The sequence below is a fragment of the Coffea arabica genome, chromosome 2e (assembly GCF_036785885.1).
Source record: "Coffea arabica cultivar ET-39 chromosome 2e, Coffea Arabica ET-39 HiFi, whole genome shotgun sequence".
Lineage (NCBI taxonomy): Eukaryota > Viridiplantae > Streptophyta > Magnoliopsida > Gentianales > Rubiaceae > Coffea > Coffea arabica.
In genome coordinates, this window is record NC_092313.1 from 62820808 (window position 1) to 62840491 (window position 19684).

Here is a 19684-nt window from a genome sequence, read left to right on the forward strand (position 1 = left end):
TGTTTGAGGCTTGCATTTATAGAGAAATAGGTAGAGATAGTAAAGTAGAAGAAGGAAACTCCAGATCATTTTCATTGATGTACAGTCAAAAGAAAAACACATGCTGAAGTATGGAATAATCTAGGTTTATCAGCTAGTAATTATCTGAGGTTAACTACTACTCATGGCTATGTCAGTCAAGTCAAGATGTTGATTATTGGCAAGCAACCTATATAAATTCCTTTATAATTCCATCAAATAACAAATAACGGAAATATTTAGATTATCTACTTAGTTATAAGATTATAAGATTGGCTAATCGAATTTTAAGTTAATTTAAAAAGGTGTCTAAATATATATTCACATGAAATTTGGATGTACTACCGAATACCAACGGTTACCCTTTCAGAAAAAACCTAAGTTTAATATATTGACAACATTTCTTGTGTTTCAAACTGAACTAACCTGAGCTATCTAAGCTCCTTAAATTGGGGAAAAAATAACTAGCACCGTTTTAATCCTAGCAATCAAGAAAAAGCTAGATCGGGTGCTAGGTGGCTAGTTTGCATGTTTGGGAAATGGGAAGGCGGCTAGCTAGCTACGTGCTAAGTTAAAATAACGTGCGAAGACCGCTAACTGCCATGTACTTTTCCATCCTGGGATTTCTTCACACAACCACAATAGAGGTGGCTCTTTCTATATTAGCGCTCTTCTTAGTCGCTCTGGCATATTTTCAGAGGCTGTTCCATTGTTTGGTCAATAAGGATTGTTATTGTTTGCTCAATAAGGATTGTTAGGTTTCCTTGTTTGGTCAATAAGGATTGTAGCAAAGTTTGAATGTTATGGCCTAATAAGCTATTATATGTTGGACACATCTACCAAGAAAGAGTTGGGATTGCTACGCTCTAGCCTCTATTAATTGTTTAATTATCTAGTCAGTTTTTGTAGTTTTTTTTTTTAAAAAAATTAAACTTCTTGTCCAACTTCTTGTTTTAGTGTCTATGGATGACAAAATCAAATAAGACACCTCCTAATTTGACTTAAAGCTCCCATGATTCTTTTGAAAACTGTGGAACATTTTCTTTTTAAGAACTAAAAATTGTATATTACATAATATGCATGTAAATATAAATTTCATTATCAGATGATAATAGTGTAGTACCTAAGCACATGTTTGGTAACATAACATCAAAAATAAAATCAATAATACAATTTACGATTCTTATTAAAACACTATGCCAAAGAACTTAAAAGGTGCACTAAAAATAATTAAGACTTTTCACTTTGCACCCTCGAACTTGTACTACTTTTTCACTTTGTACCCTAAACTTCAATTTTAGACATTTTGTATCCTAAACTCTCATTTTTGGTTACTTTGCTATACAAAATCTCAAGTTTGTCCAATTTAAGTCCAATTATTGACAACATTAGCCATATTAACAAGATAAAGGACTAAGCAAATTAATAACAATGCATCATTTTGTTCTATTTGTGATCTCATGACTCCTTCTGAGCAGTTTCAGTACATTATCATTGATTCGTATGGTCGCAATCACTAATGTTGTTAGTAACATTATCAAGATAGAAGATTGTGTAAAATAATGACAATGTATCATTTTGTTCTGGTTGTGTTACCTTGACTCATTTTGACCACTTTTAGGACATTGTCATTGATTTATTCTCTATGCCCTTAATTTTACTAACATTATCATTGATTGATTTAAATGGAAAAACCTTGAGAGTTTAGGGTGTAAAGAGTCCAAAATTAAGAGTTTGGGGTGTAAAGCATCCAAAATAAAAGTTTAGGGTATAAAGTGAAAAGGTGAATAAGTTTGGGGGCACAAAGTGGAATTAGTCCAAATAATTATCTGCCAATCAGTATGAAAATCACTCATTTAAACTTGCAAAATCCCTGAAACATAACCAGATGCTAACATATTAAGTAACTTGTAACAGAAAACTAGCGACCTTTCGAATTTTCCTAGGTCAAAGTTTGGAAGGGCTTTGCTTTAGTTTTGAATGAGAAATGATGTCGAGGACTAAGTCAAAATGGACTTTTTCAAAGAAAGGTTTTTTTAGTAAGAGCTACATATTAGAAATAAGAATGGGAACAATAAATTGAAAAGATCCATTCCATGATTCTCCCTCCAACCAAACATGGAGTAAATGATTTTTTGCTGATGACGATAAAAATTCTACAACCTTAGCTCATTAATGACCGCCATTATCATAAATTTGTGTAATCGATTTTAAATGGATGTATTGCGAGTATACTTTATGCACCATAATTTATTTCCTGATTAAATTGTGCTCTCTATATCGAGTAGCTAACTCTAATATCTGAGAATCATGTGATAATTTTAGAAATCTCCGTGGGGTTTTTAACAATTTCATTCGCCTCCCTTGAGTTTTGCAAAATAACACTAACCTCCCTTGACAGTGTTATGGATCCAATTGCTTACATCACATAGGGAAAAATTACTCATATACCCTAAAATATTATGTTTTGTTGAAAATTAATAACTGACAATTAAGTAATTAGGGCACCAATTAACTATTAATAACTAATTAATGAAGACAACTGCTGGAAATTTTTTTAATGATGAACAGTAACTTACAATTACAAAATGGTGCTAATTGATGTACCAAATATATGTTCACTCTTAAAAATTGATACACCAAACAGTAATTTGTTTAGATTTTTTAACTCTAAAAAATCTTCACAGTTGCTTTGTGATTATACTTGTAATATTTGTTCTTGGTGCTAAATGATGTGGATGAATTTCATGATTTTCCTTGTAGCTTGACAAGGCCATAGTTTCTGCACCTATAGTTCACTTTCAACTTATGAAATCCACACAAATTCACTATTTTTTCACCTCAAATTTTGCTACTTCAAGTGAAAATGAGATTTATCTTAATGTTTCTTGTTGCCTTTATATGCAAAATGTCAAAGACCTGAAAAATAGTAGTTGTAATCTAATGCACTAGCTATTGGTCCCACTTTGTAGAGAAAGTCAGTCGATACTTATTTTTTGTTCTTTGCTATTTATACTTACCTTCCCTCACTTTTATTAATATGTTTTTCATTCCTTACAATACAACTTATACACAAGCATAAAGGGTATTTGTGAAATACAAGTTTTATCCGATTAAAGTCGCTTGGAACTCTATACGCCAACACCGGGACCTATCTCAAGTAGATCGTTTGGTTTGGAATGGACTTGTCCTATTGAAAATATCATTCTCTGCTTGGCGATTAGTTCGCAATCTGATTCCCCTAGAGGTGACTCTCAAGAAATTTGGAATACCTATTGTATCGCGTTGTCTTTGCTGTCGGCTGCAGGAAGAATCGTGGAGACATCTGTTCATTACAGGTCCAATAGCTCTCCAGGTGTGGACTCATTTTCGGAAGAGATTCGGTATTATTGAGTCTACATTCTCGTCTGTCTTGTCTCTGTTACTCTCCTGGTTTTCCTCTAGCTCGGTGAGGGAGGTGAAACACATTAGGGTGGTGGTTCCGGTGGTAGTGCTTTTGTGACAGCCCCACCTTCCCCTAGGGCGTACCCCAAGGGTTAGCAAACTACCTGCCCAACTCTCACCAGAACTACTAAGCCAAAACACACGTAAACCCTACAAATCGTGCAAAAGAACTTCGAGAAAACGAACGGTCGGAAACTGAATTAGTTAACTAAATGATGCCATAGAACTTCGATTAATGCTCCAACGAAAAACGAAATGGACAAATGTCACATCAGAATCCAACCAAAACTTGGCCGGATTGCCGGCCGGATTCAAGGCAGTGAGCAAAACTAAATTTTTCCAATCTCCGCTGCCAATCCGACCAAGTATCCGGCAGGATTGTCTGCAGTTGTTTCCTGCCAGATTGCTTTTCTTTCCTTGCTCAAGTTCCGCACTCATCCCATCATCCCAACGAATGCAAGAAAAGTTCACATAAACCCAGAGAACGTACATTCTCAAACAAATACACGGGAGAGACATGATTAAGTACTTATATACATACATTGGAAACTTTACAAATCAAAGTGTGATACTTGATCAAAATACAATTAGGGTTTACCAGTACAGAGGAGCTTAATCAAAAGATTTTATATAACTAGCTCTACTCTTTTCTCTAAAAATCACGGTTTCAAAGTTTTTCCCCTGTAAGGAAAACAAAGGTAACGGGAATGAGCTTTCGCCCAATAAGGTACCAACAGGTCAAGCAGTCAGATATCACGAAAGTACGCATGTAATCAATCAGATATAGATATCAAATAAAGAGGAAGGAATACCACAGTTAACCAGAAGTAAAATGATACAGATGGCTCTCAAGTGCCAATTTCCTCTTTTGCATCACCAGAGCTTGATCAAGTAGTAATTGACACTCCGTCCACTTTCAAGGAAGTAACCAGTCCAGTAGAGCACCACTTTACACCAAATTTCGTCCACCAAACATACCCCTTATCGGGTCCGAACGCCTCAACAGGAACAGAGATGGTAATATTCGAGTATACCAAGAATCCAGAATCTCCAATACTCAAAGATTCCAAAGAAACAGGCCCCTAAAGCTCGTTAATTTTCCTCGACCAAGCCCCTTGCTGGCTCGATTCAATTAACTACCAATGGGGTTGAGTTCAGATTTAACAGGAAGGTCGTTGGATACAAGCCTCCAAACGACATCATATCAGGCACAAGTAACAGATTCAGATTGATACAGGAACTAGCAAATAGGCAAGAGAAATGAGTGTGATAAAGTACACCCTCGTTTCGTCCAGAATAAACAGATGGTACAGTCATTCAAGTCACAAATTGCAGGTACAAGTAAATCAATTAAGCAACAAGTCATGCGAGTGGTATACTCACCGGTTCAAGCAAAGATAACTTCAAAAGTTTCCTCCGAAAGTATGCCTTTGATCATCGGCACGTCCTAAGAACAACCAAGGTAAAACAATTATGGTTTCCACAATCGAAACCTAGTAAACAGAATTCAAAAGTGTGACTCGACTACGTGTCGAACGCCTATCCATGTTAACTACTAGAACAAGGACGCAAGATGTGATTTTTGGGCAAAAAGGAGACACGTGAACCTAGGGACACGAGCAACCCAAAAGCCTTTCATTTCTACCAAAATCAACTCAAACGTAAAGGAACCAAACGACTTCAAACTTTGGACAGCATTTCCCCTAGATTACTTTACTTTTTCCATCCTACAATCAATCACTAATCTCATCTCAATTACCCTCAATTGCACATACAAATCATAAGCTATAGGACACACTTAATTAGGGCCACAATACCCTTCAAATACAACCAATTGGTAGCTCCAAAACTAACCCTAATCATGCTCAAATTAGAAACCCTAAAGCTGAAATTTAGGCACATAAGCTGGAAATTCCTTTAGACAAGTTAAACTACCACATAAAACCTCAATATTACACAAGGCAAAGTTATCAAACCATGGCCAATCATAAAGCATCATATAAAGGCAGAAAATTCCCCATAAAAACTGAAAATTTTCATATCATCACCTCAAACCACAATATTTCTCATAAACCACAAATATTGCCACCCTAAACCACAAGTATGCTAGTATTAGAAGTAAAGAAAAATTTCTTGTCTTACATACCTTAGAACCTCAAGAAAGATGGAAACTTAGGGCTTCCTCCTCCAAAATCACTCCACCAAAACCTCTAAACCTTCTTAATGAGCAACTTTTATGGAGAAATTTGTAAATTTATTGGTTGGAACTCAAGATTGAAGCAAGGAATTGAAGTGCAAGATGAAGTCTTCTCTCTCTTTTCTCCTCTCCAAGGTTTGGCCAAGCAAGGTGAAGAAATGAAGAAATTTTGGTCAAAATTTGATTTTAGAAAAATTAAGAAACCTTAGTCAAAGTCCAACACTTAAGGGTTTCTTGACACTTGGCCTTTTCTAGAGTTTTCTCCCATTTCTTTGTCTTCCAAAGCTAATCTACCTGGCTAATTCCTAATTATCCCTTAGCACCTTATAACATAATATCCCTTTATGCAAAACTTCACCTAGTGGTCAAAATTTTATCGCACTTACCGCACTATCGAGTCTCACGTCTACAATACACTTCAAAATTAACATGAACTAAACTTATAGCAGAAAAATAATTTAAAAACACTATATTCACTTATAAAAATCTCTGAAAATTAATTTAATATAGTATAGTGAAGAAAATGCATGCAAAGAAATAAAATAAAATAATATAAAATAAGGGAATTTTGCAGGTCCTCACAGCTTTGGTGTCTGTGGAAAGCAAGAAATAATGCTCGGTTTGAGGGCACAAGATTCGAGGTGGGTAACGTCATTATGATGGTTGAATAGGTGGTCGGGCAGTTAGGCAAAGTAGGAGTGCTCTCGGCCACACACTTTAGGGGTGATGCTGAAGATCCATGGGCGGAGTTAGCACACCGCCTCATTCGGAGAAGGCATTGTGTTGCGGTTTCGTGGAAATGTCCTCCATCCCCTTTCTTTAAATTGAATATAGATGCCATTGCAGTCCAGAGGTGAGCATCCGGGGGTGGCATTCTTAGAGATTCAAGTGGTCGATTGGTATTCACTTTTTACAAGGAATTCAGCAAAAAAGAGGTCCTGATTGCAGAGAGTTTGGCACTACTTCATGGTCTTCAATTGTGTCATGAATGGCAAATCCAGAGGCTTCTAGTGGAAGTTGATTCACAAGTGTTGGGTCAGTTGATCCATTCAGGAAGGGTGTCGAAGTGGCCTTTATGTAACATCCTGCGACAGATACGGCACTTATTAGTCTCATTGTCATCTTCAGTGTCACACACCTTTCGGGAGGCTAACTCTTCCTCTGATAGGCTGGCAAATTTGCAGTTGGCGTCTGACTTGTTCTGCACGTCTCCTCAGCAACTGCCTAGTATGGTAAGGGCATCTGTACTGTTTGACTTTAGGGAACTCTCGTCGGTGCGTCGGCACTATGTTATAAAATAGCCTTAGTAGTTGTGCTCTAGATAGCGGTGCGGTTGGAAGACTCTCTGTGTAACCTTTACATTCGGGCTATGAATAAAATATAAAGTTTAAAAAAAAAGTTTTATCTCTTTTCTCAAGGTACTTTTTTAATGGTACTTTTTCTGAATTAGATTGATAGTGTTACCGAAACCTTAACTTTAGGGGAGATTAGTATAATTTTACAAATCTCAAGGGAGGTTAGTGAAATTGTTGAAAATATCAAGGAAGGTTTCTGAAATTATCTCTAGAATCATATAGTGTGTTCCCTCTATTTCCATTTTAAGATTATATTTCATATTTTAGCTTACAAATTATTCCTAAAAAAATGTTTTTGTTGGGAGAAAAAGGGGTTAATGTGTTATAACATTGAGCTATTCCTTATACTGAACATTTTACTCCCTATTGTACAGTATAATTGTATGTATCCATGGAGTAGTACAGTTTATAAAAATAAAAAACAATTCATATGAACTTACTTTGTTACAAAAGTATCGTCCAGCATGATGATTTTTCTGACATAATTTACGTTCCGAAGTTGTAAGACGAAAAATATGAAAATGAGGGTTGTTTATATATCAAGATTTCTTCAGAGGTTTTATCAATAGAAATTGAGTAGAATGATTTGCTCAAATTTGTAGTGATCAACTCAAAATAATAGCCATGTGGGGCGGTGCTATTGATTGAGTTTCGTAATACTTTCGAAATAGCCTTATTTCCTGGATGCACTATTTTTTTGGTGGATTTTATTCTTAAGACCCGCCAATAGACAATTGATAGTCATTATTATTGTGAACCAACATGTAACACAATGGGGACTTAGTTCTATCAATATTACTTATACTAGGATGTAAATTCAACAAAAATGAATGCCGCTTATGGTATCGGAGGCGATTGAAGTACTACCTTGTGCCGCGCATGCGACCCATCAACCTACTAGCAATGGGGGAGAAAACATAGCATGTCGCAATAAAAGTTTGATTCGAGGCGTCAGCAAAACACTGCCGTCTGTTCCACAAAAAGCCCCTTAGCACCCCGGGACGGGAGTAGGAGACGGCCCTACGCGCAGGCAACAGCAGCGCCGGCTCTGCCTTTTACTCTATTAACTTCCAATAAAAAGACACTAGGTCCCAAAATCCAGTTCATCTAGTGGGAATATTAGTTAGACAACCCCAAGATTTCTAGTTTGATTTTGGAGTAGTCCCTTTTCTCTTTCCCCTTACAAATTTTGGACTCCTTTGACTGGAAATACAAATTATTATAGGACCTCAAATAGAAGCATAAACGCAATATTCACCAAGCGGCACAACAAAAAAAAAAAAAAGGTTAAAAACACAATCCAAGAAACTGATGCATGTACCTTGCATACCATCAACCCAAGTAAGCCCTTCGATGAAAGATAAAAGCGAGTTCTCGAATTAAAAGTTTCTAACATGAACGGCGGGATAGAAAGGAAAACTTCAATCTAGTAGTAAATATATAAATTTTTTAGTTTCCAACATGAACTGAAAATTAAAAGTTTTTTTTTATTATAGAGGCACAAGGAGATTGCATAACTTTGATAATTCTTTTATAATTATTTAAAATAATTCTATCGCTATGAACCTTGCTATTATTGGTCTTTGCATATTATTTGGAAATGGATCAAACCTATTGCACATATTTGTTTCAAAAAATAAATTTGAAAAAATCATACAGGTAATAAGTTTTAAAATTAGGTACTTTAGATATATGTTTTGGAAAGAGAGTTATTTTGGCAAAAAGAACTCCAACTTAAATTTGAAGCGAATTTATTTTCATAACATAACGGTAATTTAGGATATTCATTTGGATTGACGTTACTTTCCTATGGTATTAAAATTGAGAAAATAAAGTAAGGTAACTGTACTTTTTCAAACTTAAAGGAAACTTCTTAAGATTGATAATCTTAGGGAGGAATGTGTTTTTTTGCCCTAGTAATTTTTCCTTTCGTCGCATCATTATATGTTGAGACCATCACTTTGGATTTTGAACGGAGAACTAAAGGGCCGTTTGGTAATGTTCTGTTTTCCTATTTCTGTTCTTTGCTATGAACAAAACACTTGTTTAATTATACATAAACATGTTTGATTCATAATATTTTTTTTGAAACAAAAGAATACAAATATATTTGATTAGACATTATCATTGTTGTGTGAGAGAAAATGATTAATGAGGCTTAAATTTAGTATAATATTAAAGTTAGTGCATATTTATGGATTAGGCTTGACCAATTAATTTCAACTCAAACTGCGTCTGACCTAATAATATCAAATTAAATAGTTCATATATTTAATACTTATACATGTTCAAAATGAGTAAGAAAGTATAAATTAATTGTGTATTTGTTAAAATGCATTATCTTTAAGCATTATTCTTGTAATTAAGTAATACATAATTAATAAATATATGCTGTAAATATATAAATCTAGTATTTTTTTCCCTATAATATATAAGTAAATCATTTTGAATTTTTAAACATGTATGATTTTTCAATAAATTTGAAGCTAACCCAATTTCAGCCTAAGACCCATGTTAGAAAAATGAGTTGAGATGAAATCTTACATGTATTGAATTCAGGATTAAAAAAAATGTTATTTTTTTTCTTGTATTGGGTTTAGGCTTGATGAAACCCAATTAAGAACAAAGCATAAGCTTTAACGGCGAGATGATTCGAGCCGGGCTAAACCGAAATGGGCCGAATTAGATGGCATCGAGTAGAGCAGGTTGAGGTATCTAGGTGGAATATATAATGGTGGTTGAGTGAAGATGAAATGAAACAATTTAAAACATTTATTTATTAACTTTCTATTTTAAGTGTTTTTAAACAGCTAAGAAAAATAATTTTGGTGTTTTAAAGACAAGGCACATATTCATGAATGTTTCTCATTTTTGTAAGACACAAACAATTTTAACAAACACTATTTTTTGTCTTTGTTTGTCAAAATCTACAAACAAAAACATAAACATAGCAAACATAAATGTTACCAAACGACCAAGTTTCACAATTTTTCGGGCTAGAGTTTTCAAAAGCAAAATATGATTTCTGGTGCATATTATTGATCTACATCAATAATTGGCTCATTGATGTAATATTTAAGGTTTGAGAAGTTTTCATTCCTATTTGTAAGTAATGTTTTTAAATCTGGAACATAAAGGGCAGCGGATGAGCTTCAGTTCATGACTCAATCGATTCAATCTCGAGGTCAAAAATTTAAGCTCTGTTTGGATTCAAGAGTTTTTCAACTATTATTAAAATTTTTAAAAAGTAGATAAAATTTTTTTTAATGTTTAAAAAATATTTCAAAATATATTCTAAAAACTCTTCTACTCTTAAATATCCCAAAATATTTTCTAAAATATACTATAAAAACTCTGCTACAGTAAATTTTTCAAAAACACCCCCAAAAATAGATAATCCAAATGAAATTTTTTAATTTATTTAGGATCTAATAAGTTGGATATCTTTGTTAGTTTACCGAATTTCGTCACTTGAGAGGCAAATTGGGTTCCTAGGAATCTAAATGTGCCTGCTCTTTTATTAGCTAGTTATGCTAGTTCTATTTCAAATATTTGTAGTTGGAGATCTTCTCCACCATATTTTCTTTCTTCCGTAATTACTGCAGATCTATCTTCACCTTAATCAAATTTTTCAGTTTTTCTATTTTAAAAAAAAAGTAACTTGGATAGCATTGAAATATATATATATATATATATATATATATATATAAGGAAAAATATTAGTTCAAATTGGTTCAAAAATACGATTTTTACTGATTTTGAACACTTCAATTGATTCCTCACCGAGGTTGAATGGTGCAATTAAATTTTGGATTTAATAGAAAACTGGTGCCATAATGAATTATATTCAACTTTCTAACCAGTTGGTCCGATCTAATTTTCAAAACACCGATTGTAACATATTTAAGACTAATCTTTTTAAGTGTCTCATATCTTGAAATGATGTATTTTAACAATATATATAAAATGCAACATCTACGTCTCAAACTTCACTTCGAGTCATTTTTTTTTTCTGGATAGGAATGTCATGCATATATTACGTACTAATTCACTGAGTGGTAGTTATAGTAAGGTTACACTTAGGTAGACTCGATTTTCAAAGATTCAATGGTCCAAATTGTGTCATATCATCTCACCAAATGATGTGGCACAATTTGGATCATTGAATTTATAAAAATCATATCTATCCAAAATTTGGCTGTTATGGTATTACATAAAAATTGCTCCAAAAAAGGCAAGTACATACGTCACATGTTCATTTTAGAGAATCAGAACATTAGTTCTGGTGACCGCATTACTTTTTGTTAATTTTCAAAAGACAGTTTTTCTCTTTGTTTTCGTCTCAATTGGTTAGCATGTAACGTGGTGGTTACAAATCGTGTATCCGTCATGCGTGTGACTTGCAAAATGACTTGATATGAACTGTTGAAGACCTTGGCTGCAATCTTCTATGATCTTTTTATTGTTTGGATCGGTCCATAATACGTTGGCATATTCTTTAACGGCAAAATGGTGATCCAAGTTGGAATATAGTACAAGGGTAAATTACACATAACTCTCATATAGTTTCAACTATTATCCAATGATTCCTCTAACGTTTTCAAATGTCCATTTTACCCCTTTATGATTTTATTGAAAGTCAAAACTTGATAGAAAAGTAACATATATAACGTCTGCACTGTTTGGATTTACCATTTTTTGAAAAACAAGTTTTTCATATACAATGTTACAGTAATATATAAACAAAAATAATTTAAAAAATACTATATCAATACAATATATTAAAAACAACTCCAAATATACAAAAAATTTAAAAATAAAATATACACTATTTTTTTCTTCCATCTATCACCACTACCATCATCACCCCTACCCACCATCCTCCTCCTCCCTCTCTTTCCTCCTCATTTCTCTGCCTCTCTCTTCCTTCTCCCTCACTTTCCTCCTCCCCTCTTCCTTTTCCCTTCCCTGCCACACCCCACCTCCTCCCCTCTAGCCTCAACTAGATCTAGGCCTTTGGTCACAGCCAAAGGCCGCGATCTGGTCTCGACAATGCCAAATTGAGGAGGGGAAGGAAGAGGATGTGCGGGGTCTAGCAAGAAAGTGGAGGGAAAGGGAAGGGTGGGAGAAGGAGGGAAGGAGAAGGAAGAGAGACAAGGAGAAGAGAAGAGGAGGGAGAGAGGGGATGGTGGCGATGGTGGGTAGTGGTGGTGGGTGGAGTGTTAATTTTCAAAATTATCCTAAAAATTTTTAAACTTTAAAAATATGTTAAATATATCCCAAAAACACCACTAAAAACATTTATAGTAACAGTTTTTCATATGCATTGTTATAGTAAAATATTTTAAAAATATCCCAAAAAATAGCTAATCCAAACGGAACCGTTATTAGTTGGAATACCAATAGTATCCTCATTTAAATATTAAATCAAATAACGGTCTAACTACTTTGTATAGTACCATTTGAGTATTATTTGGATAAATACAAAAATTATTAGGGAGTAAAATAGATATTTAGGTAAACTATAGGGTTGTTAACTAGATATTATAATTCCATCACACGTACTTTTGAAATGCATCTAATTCATTCACCATAACTTATAGCATATTCCATCTTCTTTTTTTTTTCTTTACATTAAACTATAAACTATAGGGAGATTACATGATTATTTTGAAACCTTAGGAAAATTATCTAACATCCTGCAAAACTATAGGCAAGTTATATGTAATCTACCCCAATTGTTGCATCCTGACATGTCAGTTACATAGCAAAAAGCGTTCGTTTATGGGAAAGAAAAGGAAAAAAAAGAAGGTATTATGATAAACCTTTATGCACACATTAGAGACTATTTGTACTGTTTTTCGATTTTTCCCATTGTACTTTCTGCACCATCTAACCTTTGATTCCAAGATAAGTTCGAAGGAGACACCAAATCTCAACCTCATATGTCTTTGTCGGCCTTATGGGACCAGAATCGATATTAATGCTTTATTATTGAAGCACAAAAACTTTCATGCCACTCAAATTATTAAATTTGTCGATTGTGTCAAATATTTCCAGCAGATACACATGGTTGCCCCCATAAGGCCTCTCCTCTGCCCCCAACCCCCCGCCCCGGCCGCCCCTCCCCTTCCCCAAAAAAAAAAAAAAAAAACAAAAGGAAAAAATTGTAAAACAAATTTCTTATCTATGTTTTAATAAATAAAATTTCTTAGCTTGCTTTCATGAAATAAAAGATTTTTTGAGATAATTTTTTTAAAAAATATTATAGCACTTTTTTGATGTGATATAATGTATATGAAATAAAAAATGATTCAAAAATATATTAATGATATAAACAAATAAAAATTGTGTAAATAAATACTATCCAAACAAACCTTAACAGTTCAAAAAGATGTCGTGTAAATAACATATTATAGTTTTCCTCACTATATTAATATGTCTTTTCATCTTTTTGAATTCGGCCGTGCATTTTTTTGACCATTGCCACTATAAACACTAAATCAATTTCCCTATTTTCTTTCAAATCCTTTACTTCGGGTAAGCATTTTCAGGTCTAAATGAAACGTTTTACATGCAAACTTAATCAAATGCCTTGAAGAAAAAAAAAAGACTAGAGATGATATTTGTAATTAAATTTACTTATAATTTATAAGGATTCAAAAGAAAACATGATCACATGCAATTCTGAGATACAGACAAGACATGGATAATAAAGACACCTAATATGGAGAATCTTTAAATAAATAAAAACCCATGACTGCCACTCAAAATGCGGTAGAGAATCTTAAGCAAATTGCTTCTTTACAGGTACAACAACGAGGCTGTCACCTACTAACAGACAAGCCAATTAAGTTTTACAGATAAGACTTGAAACAAAAAAACTTTATGAACAATTCTCAAATTGTCTTCATTCATTTTCTCTTTCCCTAGGAAAATTTAAAAAAGAAAAAAAAAAGACTGTGCAATACTTTTCTACATAGAAACCCTCTTGAGCCAGTCTGTTATAAGCATATATTATATAATATTGACAATAGCAGACAGACCAAAAAACAAAAAAAAAAAAAAAGTAAGAAAACTGGGATAAGAAAAATATATAATTCTTCCCAGAGAACCATTTCAGCTTCTGTTCTTGCATTTTTCAACTGCCCTTGGAGCTGCACCAGAAAGGAAGGGGAAAAAATTGAGATAACCATTTGTAACAGAAATTATTACCGGAAAAAAAAGGACAAGAAAAAGTTGGATGACCTAATTAAAGAATATAATGTATCTAAGTTCTTTCAAATAACATTTTTCGTATATGATAAATATCTAAACCTGCTCGTGTAAAATCAAATTGCGGAAAAATTTTAGCATACCTAGCCCGACGGCCTCCGACCCTTTCATTATCCTCAAACGTTTGCATGAGTCAACAAACATTCTGAAAAATGTAAAATATATAATTGTCAGTTTTTTTGCAATTCTTAGTAGTGAATTTGGTTAAGTAATTTCCTAATAAAATGGATTGCAGGAAATTGTCTTATGGAAAAAATTGAAGAAGTTATGAACGTACTCCCATGGAACATCACCCACGAGCATCCAGTCTCCATCTCTGTCCTCATACGTAGGGACGTATTCTGAACCATTTAGAAGATCTATCAATTTCCTCTCGTTCATGAAGTCCTTGAATTCTTGAGATCCATAGCTTCCTATAAATATCAAAAAGTGACACTGCATAATTATCGATGAATAAATTTTTACTGTTATATATCACAAAAATATTAAGTCTATATTCAGTAAGTAGGTTCAACTAAAACTTAAATCACGTACACAAATAAGTTTAGATTTTTACCATTGTCATTTTTAAGTAAGTACAATCTAGGCTATCGCGATTCAACTTTTTATTAGGGGTACTCCACTTACCTCACTCTTTTTTTGTTCTTCTTTAAAACTTAGATAGGAGTTACTGATGATAATTAGAGTGCTAATTTTGTCATTTACGTTATTTCTTACTCGCAAGGTCTCCATTTTGGTTGAATTAATTACTACAACATGTAGTGCAAATCAAATTTTCAAACTTAATCTAGCCCAATAGAATTATGTTTTGCACAAAGCAACAAATAAATAAATAAATATGACATGATAAAAAGCAATATTTACCTATTGTAGAAGAACTGAACATTTTGCTCAGGGCTTGAGAAAGCTCTTGGTAGCTCTTGAAATTCTTTAAATCCACCTTACGCAGGTAAGGGGCACCATCTACACTGACTTTAACAAATGCTGCTGCTGCAGAACCAGTCCCAGATTTCTCAGCTTCTGTGTTGCTATTTTTCTGTACAGATAGGATATTCTTTCTGAATGATCTAACTGGTGGCCAACCAACTACTTGAGTCCTGAGATTTGGGAAAAAAAAATTTCATGAATTCTGTTCTTCTTATTATTGCTAGAAAAAATATATGCATATGTTCTAATTTTTTTTTTAATCTTAATTCCATATACAAAGTTTTGGCTTGGACATCTCATATGATTAAAGTAAAAAAATTTTTCTTTGCTTGACCTCATGCCATTAGCAAAATTACATTAAAGTGCTCCTTTTTTTTTTTTTTTTGCATTCAGTATTCCACTTTGATACACAAAAAATCAATACAATCCCATAGAGAAATTACTTTGTTCATGGACTCATGAAACACTTTTGAATGATAAACAAAATTGATAATAATTACATAAACCTTTTTAAAAGAAGCCAAATTTTAGAAAAATCAAACAAAAATATGCCCACACACAAAAATGAAAATCAAAGAAAAAGAAAAAGATAGAAGAACATACTTGGCAGGTGGTTTTGAAGGATTGCTAGAACTTGAGGCAGCAACGCTTTTCTCTTCTTCATCAGCCTGAGAATTCTTTGATGCTAAGTTGAGCTTCAAATCAACAGTTTCTGAGAACCCTCTTTTGTTACCATTGTTTATAGTACCATTCTTCATGGACTCACCATTTTCAACATTTCCATTTCCTCCTCCTGGCAGTCCAAGTCTTAACTCAGTTTCTTCATAATTCAACCTATACTCATTGCATTCTCCACCCATTGTTCTAGACATTTTTCCAGAATTAATTCCACCTCCAAAACTGCAATAAAAAAAACCCACAAGAAATTCTTGATTTTTTTTAATTCTTTTTTTGTTTTTGATAGAGTTGTCTCTCTACTCTTGATACTTGTGAGGGGGTACTATTTTGACTAGTTGATAATGCTATGTTTTCTACTACAAGGGAGAGAAAATATTTTGTGAATGAGAAGAAAGCAACTTATGCCTGGCAGTTTATGGTCATGAATATATTAAAAAATGAGAATGATGAGTGGACGGTGGAGATCTTACCACGTCGTCGGGGAAAACATTCGCTGGATTGAACCCGGCTTGTCGGGAAAGTGATGTAAGGAGTGACGTAATAAGGGAGGCATGATTGATTTTTAGGCAATTGGACAGAGCATTAGGCTTTGTTTGCCTTTATTTGGTTTGTTAGGCTCCACTGCACTATTGAACAATAGTGCAAAAGATATGACTAATGAGAATAATTTTTGGTTTTTTTATTAAATTCATTCTAAAAAAATGAGGGAAAGATTTATATACTTATTTTGTTTGGCCCAAAATTGAATTGTAATTTATGTAAAGAAAATTAAATTCGTATAACTTAGAATATTTACAATGTTTTTTTTATTACAAACATCGCCAAATGGCAAAGATTGAACATTACTAGGAGATTAATCGAAAAACGAACAAACAACCATTTTAAAATTGTCTAATTAAATCATGTTTGGAAAAAGCATATCAGCAAAGTTAATTATAAAACACAAACAATTGTATTTTACACAAATATCGAATACAAGGTTAACATTTTTGCTTTTAATGATGCTATTGGTTCTATTTTCGTTTAGAATATAGATCCAATTGTGGTTTATAAAATCACAATCATAGATCGCGGATTCATACCCACGCATGACAAAGTAACTATCTAAATTAGCGTCAGAGCAAGAAATTAGTCTATTTAGGTGCCGAAGTTGTTTACTTTTTACTCTTTTTGTGTCGAATTAAATCTTTATTTGGCAGTTTTTGGTCAAGCCCATAATTTTAGGTATATGCTTTCAAGAATTTGTGGTTTCAATTAAATGAAAAAAAAAACGTTGGAACAAAGACTATCATATGTCAAAAACGATAGAATGTCAAAGTTGTTAAAAAATTACATCAAATGTCAATTGGTAAACTTTTGATATGACTGCGAAAGAAGTTAACAAAGGTATGTAATATGACTATTTCTGCTGCTCATAAAATGCTTTGGTAATGTCAACAAATAAGCTAAAGTAGTTACTGATTACGCTTTGCTTTGGATAACGATATATATTATGCAACTAAAGTACGGAAGAACCATAAAAACTTTTAAGCAAATTTTAAGTGCAATAAGATTATTTTAATATTAATTTTCTAGCCAATTAGTCAAAAAGAAAAATATAGAACAACTAAATTATATTAAATTAGCCTATTAGAAAAACTTTTAATACAACAAATGATTATTGAGTAACATATGAAATAATCAAATAAATGTGGTCCTATCAGGTAAAAAGTTCCCATGTTTTGGTTTTTACCTCTTATTTTTAGAAGCCTTATTTCATCATAAAGATCTCACCATCCTCACTGAAGTTTCTTGTCTACCATGTTAATCAGGTGAAGTGACTGTCTATATTTATCAAATTACTCCCTATGAGAACTAATTCTTCTTTAATACATCTTGAATATAATGGAATGCACTTTAAGATTATGTATAAAGAATTACAAGGAAAATGTATCAACATCTTCAAACAAACCCCAGAATTTTCTAAAGAATGGACAATGTAGTTTGTCTCAGTTAATTATACTACATTTGGGTTAAGACATGCCAATGTCCTATTTCTAAATAATTTTTTTTTTTAAAAAAGAACAATGGGTTTAATTTTCATCTTTAATGCTTTTATTTGTCTCTAAAGTTAGTTTCACGCCATATTTCAATCATATTTCATAATTCTATTCGGAATGTTATCATCATTTTTCCCTTTAAAGGTATAGAGCTCCTGATGATCTTATATTATCTACAATCATCTAAACATAAAGTTTAGTACTATAGCTCAAATTATCAGGATTTTTTCAAAATGAAAATGCAAATTATCTTATTTGTTTGAAGACATTATTTGTCCGCTGTTTGAATTAAACTGATGGGACATGACTGAATTATTACTCTTCTTTTTTCCTTAACGTGCATGTGGTTCTTCTCATTTGTTTCCCCCTTTTTATGTTTCGTTTTCTTGTGTTCATTTTATTACTAAAAAGGGAACTTGTGAGGATCAAATTTTTGCTTCAATGAGGTGAATGCATTTTTTGCCAACTTTTTGCTAAGAAACATAATAGAACATCGCAATGAATTATTACAGTTTAGTCCTTGGAAGTTTTGACACTTTCTCTTATTTTTTTGGCTCCCACATATTTTCTTCTTTTATTAGTTGTCATTTGTTGGCCAATTTGATAATTGATGGACCAGAAATGTCGTGTGTATATCCAAACTGACAGGCTTATTTTGGCATTTTATCTTGTAGAAGAGACTAAGGTCCAAATTTTATTTCGATTAAAATAAAGCAAAAAAAAAAGTCTAGAGTGGCCTCTAGGCTTCTAAACATATTTAAAGAAAGAAATTTCCGTGCTATTCAAAATTATAAAATTGGCCAAAGCGAGGGTTCTTCAAAATTGAAAGGTACGACGACTAAAATGTAATTTCCTTTTATCATCTTCCTTTGTTAAAGAGAAAAAAAATTCGTCTGATTCTTAAAACCTCAACTTTTTGTTACATTTTCTCCTACTTTGTTAGAATTTTTTTTTTTCAGTAATAGCTCTTTTAATATGTGTGGTAAAATGAGCTCCAACTTTCTCCACAAATTAGAATCTATTTTACTTTAGTGCTTCAACTTCAATTAATGAGCATAAAATACAAGTCCTTTCAATTTTTCCGTAATTCAACTAACTAACATTAGCAGAGAATGCAAATGTTTTCCGGCAAAGAATTTCATGTGATTTCGAATAAAATCAAGAGATACAATAGTTTGATTTCAATATATATTTCTTTTGTCATCCTTTTTTTTTTTGGGATACACGACTCATATACTCAGTCAGAAAATTACTTCTTGATGTCTTATTGTAATTTGGCTGAAAATTATCTCCACTAAAATAGGGTTCAAACTTCAATCCAGTTATTTCTTAACGGAAGATCAAATTCGAATGCAACCTGAAATCCATTATTGCCGAGTCTGCCGACCTAACACATGAAAACACAGAAAGCAAAAGAATGAAAAGGACCATACGAGGCTGTACTGTCATATCCCAAACAAGAGGGGTCCTTTCAAACCAACCAAGTTCAAACCAACCAAGTCAAAATCCCCTCGTGTGTAAGGGGCCAGTACAGCTCACACGTTAAGGCCCTTTTTTTTTGTTACTCACTGATTTTAGCACTAGATTCGGAGTATCTACAATTATCAGTCACGAATTTAGAGTAAATTATTAGCAATATAGTACATCAACAACAAATGTGTATACTTAAACAAGAAATATAAAGCAATAACATAAATTTCAGAGTCATTGTCCAGATACACATGCCATCGTGTGCATTAATTCTTTGATGT

General features: G+C 33.0%; 1 protein-coding gene across 1 annotated transcript; it reads right to left on the minus strand.

Annotated features, from left to right (window-relative positions):
• Nucleotides 1-13775: 13775 nt before the first annotated feature.
• Nucleotides 13776-16276, minus strand: LOC113732634 (auxin-responsive protein IAA16). The gene is made up of 5 exons (XM_027258548.2): nucleotides 15820-16276; nucleotides 15154-15386; nucleotides 14567-14702; nucleotides 14373-14434; nucleotides 13776-14171 (listed from the first exon to the last, which is right to left on the minus strand). The coding sequence occupies exons 1-5, from the start codon at nucleotides 16086-16088 to the stop codon at nucleotides 14134-14136; spliced, it is 738 nt and encodes a 245-aa protein (XP_027114349.2). The 5' UTR covers nucleotides 16089-16276; the 3' UTR covers nucleotides 13776-14133.
• Nucleotides 16277-19684: the final 3408 nt, after the last annotated feature.